Genomic DNA, 2,529 nt, shown 5'->3' on the forward strand with positions numbered 1-2,529 from the left:
ATTAAAAACTACCTTATTATTATAAAAAGAAATTAATTAATATTATTATTATCAACTAAAAGTTGATATTGTTTATTATTTATACGAAAAAAGTTGGAAAAAGTATGCTACTGATTCGTGAAGACTTTGGAATAACCAGCTTAAGTAACAATTCGCACGTAATACGTATAAGTGTTCATTGGTATATCTCCCTAGGTATCGGTCAATTTCAACAAAGAGCGGAACCACGGCATACTGCAGTCTATTGGCCGGGTCTTCAGGGACTAGTCAGCGATCCTCTCGCATGGCGGGCAAGATTACACACATGTAAGTTCAATATCTCACGCATACTACATCCCTTACTACATATAGAACACTATATATCGCACTACCTTGAATATTCACATATTTATTGAACACGAACATATATTTAGTACATGAATATATACTATAGAAACAACATATTTAACATTGAACATAATTAACATAAAATTTATTGGTCACCAAGGTTTGTAAAATGAGATACTTAAGACCGAGATAAAATAGGATATCGAGCATAATAAATTTCTGTTTAACTTTCTTAAATTATCTTAATTTTAGCAATATATTTAAAGAAGGATGTACTAAATTGGCACAATATTCATCAAAATGATTAATTAAATACACATATGTATACGTTGATACACGCGCGTGTATCATAATTAAGATAATTTAATAAAAAGTTGTTATAGTTAATATAAAAAAAATGCACACACGATATAAACACTATAAACTATACAGGCCTATGTCTAATTATGGCTTACTTTACAAATTTGGGAACTTTATTCTTAACTTTATTCTTAATATTTTTCTCTTCTCTTTTTCTTTCTCCTCTTTTACCTCATTTTTACCTCAAGCATTTCTTCGACAATGGAGGGATGTATTATTATTACTTTTAAATACGAGTATTGTCGTACGTTTCAACCGCCTGCGGATGTTTCGTTACCTTTCCTCGGGCACTGTCGCGGTGGGTTTGACAGCTGCGCGTGTTTGCTTTCGCGGCAGGAAAATCACAGAGCCGAAGTGAAGAAACACGTGCTGCCGAACGTGTCTCCGGTTGTATAACGGCGTGCCCAGAAAGTCGTTTGAAGCAGTTCTCCCGGCGTGGGTCGCCTACGGGGAGGAATGTAAAAAATGCGTAGAAACTGTCGTCGCGCGCGCGGAGAGCGCGGGAAAGGAAGTTATGGAGCGAAGGGTCCGCGACCACGAGAAGAACAAGAGAGATTCAATCTGAACGAGGATACATAAACGATGACACATAAACGAAGAATTTGACCGTATAAAAAAACGTATTTCTATCTAGTCTTTTTGCCATATGTTAATTTACTCAAAAATATTACTAGGATTTTAATCCTCTTCTAATCTAATTAAATAAGATTAAAAAGATTAAATAAGATTAAAGCTAAAATATAAATTGACGCATTGAAAAACGGAATAGTGTAGAATGAGAATTATATAAAATATTGAGTGTCAAATAAATATAATTGCTTGATCAGTCATTTATGCACAATGTGAATGTATTATCTATATAAATATGCACAGTATATTAAATTTATAGATATCACAAAGTGATTATTAATTAAGAATTTACGAATACGAAATTGTAATGTATATAGAATTATATAGAATCATGTAAAATAATTTCGAGAAAAATAAAATTCTACAAACTAACTAGACAAAATTGCGATGCGCATGTCGCAAGGGATTTGAATTTAAAATTAATTCGAGTTATCGAGTTTACAGTTTCATCGATATAATGCAACGCATACTAATTACTAATTGAATTGCAAATATTCGTGTAATCTATTACTTCCCAATTTACACTAATATACATCATCTTTTACATGCAATTTTGTGGCAAAGAAACGGACGCATGAGTAGCTCTAAATGAGGTAGGTCAATTCAAAATTTTTAATTGATTTGGAAGCATATTGCTAATTTATCGTATTTTATTGAGGAGCATTTTTATTTGAGTTTAACTCAAATAGATCATACGAGGCATTAATCTTAATGTAATATGATTATTCAGAATACTATTATAATTCTCTAGATTTGTCAATCATATTAAAGTATATATTTATGAAATTCGAGAACTATTCATTCGGTTTCCTCATGTGAATCTTTCGATAAAATATGAAAAATTATGGATTAGACATCTGCAGAACTTGGTCACTCATATCTAGGCTATCGACTATACTACTATCGTTTACGTGTAGACATCAGCAATGTCGATCGTAGCAGGTCGATCCCGATTGTTATCAAGTGCCGACACACTCCCTTCGCACTCCCTCGGGCACTTGGACGGTTCACGCTCAATTAGCCGGCAGGATCTCCCCTGACATACATACCGGAACATTCCCGATGGTAGTACGGTCATCGTGTATACACCCCCTCCTTACGAGAAGACGATTAAGGGCACCGCAGAGAGAGAGAGAGAGACAGAGAGAGAGAGAGAGAGAGAGAGAGAGAGAGAGAGAGAGAGAGAGAGAGAGAGAGAGAGAGAGAGAGAGA

General features: G+C 34.3%; 1 protein-coding gene across 1 annotated transcript in view; it reads left to right on the forward strand.

Moving 5' to 3' along the window:
- The window catches only part of LOC108688938 (homeobox protein Nkx-6.1-like), a 42,315-nt gene that overhangs the window by 12,746 nt on the left and 27,040 nt on the right, over positions 1-2,529 (forward strand). The window contains exon 2 of the mRNA XM_018195489.1: positions 196-306. Coding sequence (XP_018050978.1) covers positions 196-306 — 111 coding nt within the window. The remainder of the gene's footprint in view (positions 1-195; positions 307-2,529) is intronic.

Source organism: Atta colombica, unplaced genomic scaffold (assembly GCF_001594045.1).
Source record: "Atta colombica isolate Treedump-2 unplaced genomic scaffold, Acol1.0 scaffold25, whole genome shotgun sequence".
NCBI classification, from domain to species: domain Eukaryota; kingdom Metazoa; phylum Arthropoda; class Insecta; order Hymenoptera; family Formicidae; genus Atta; species Atta colombica.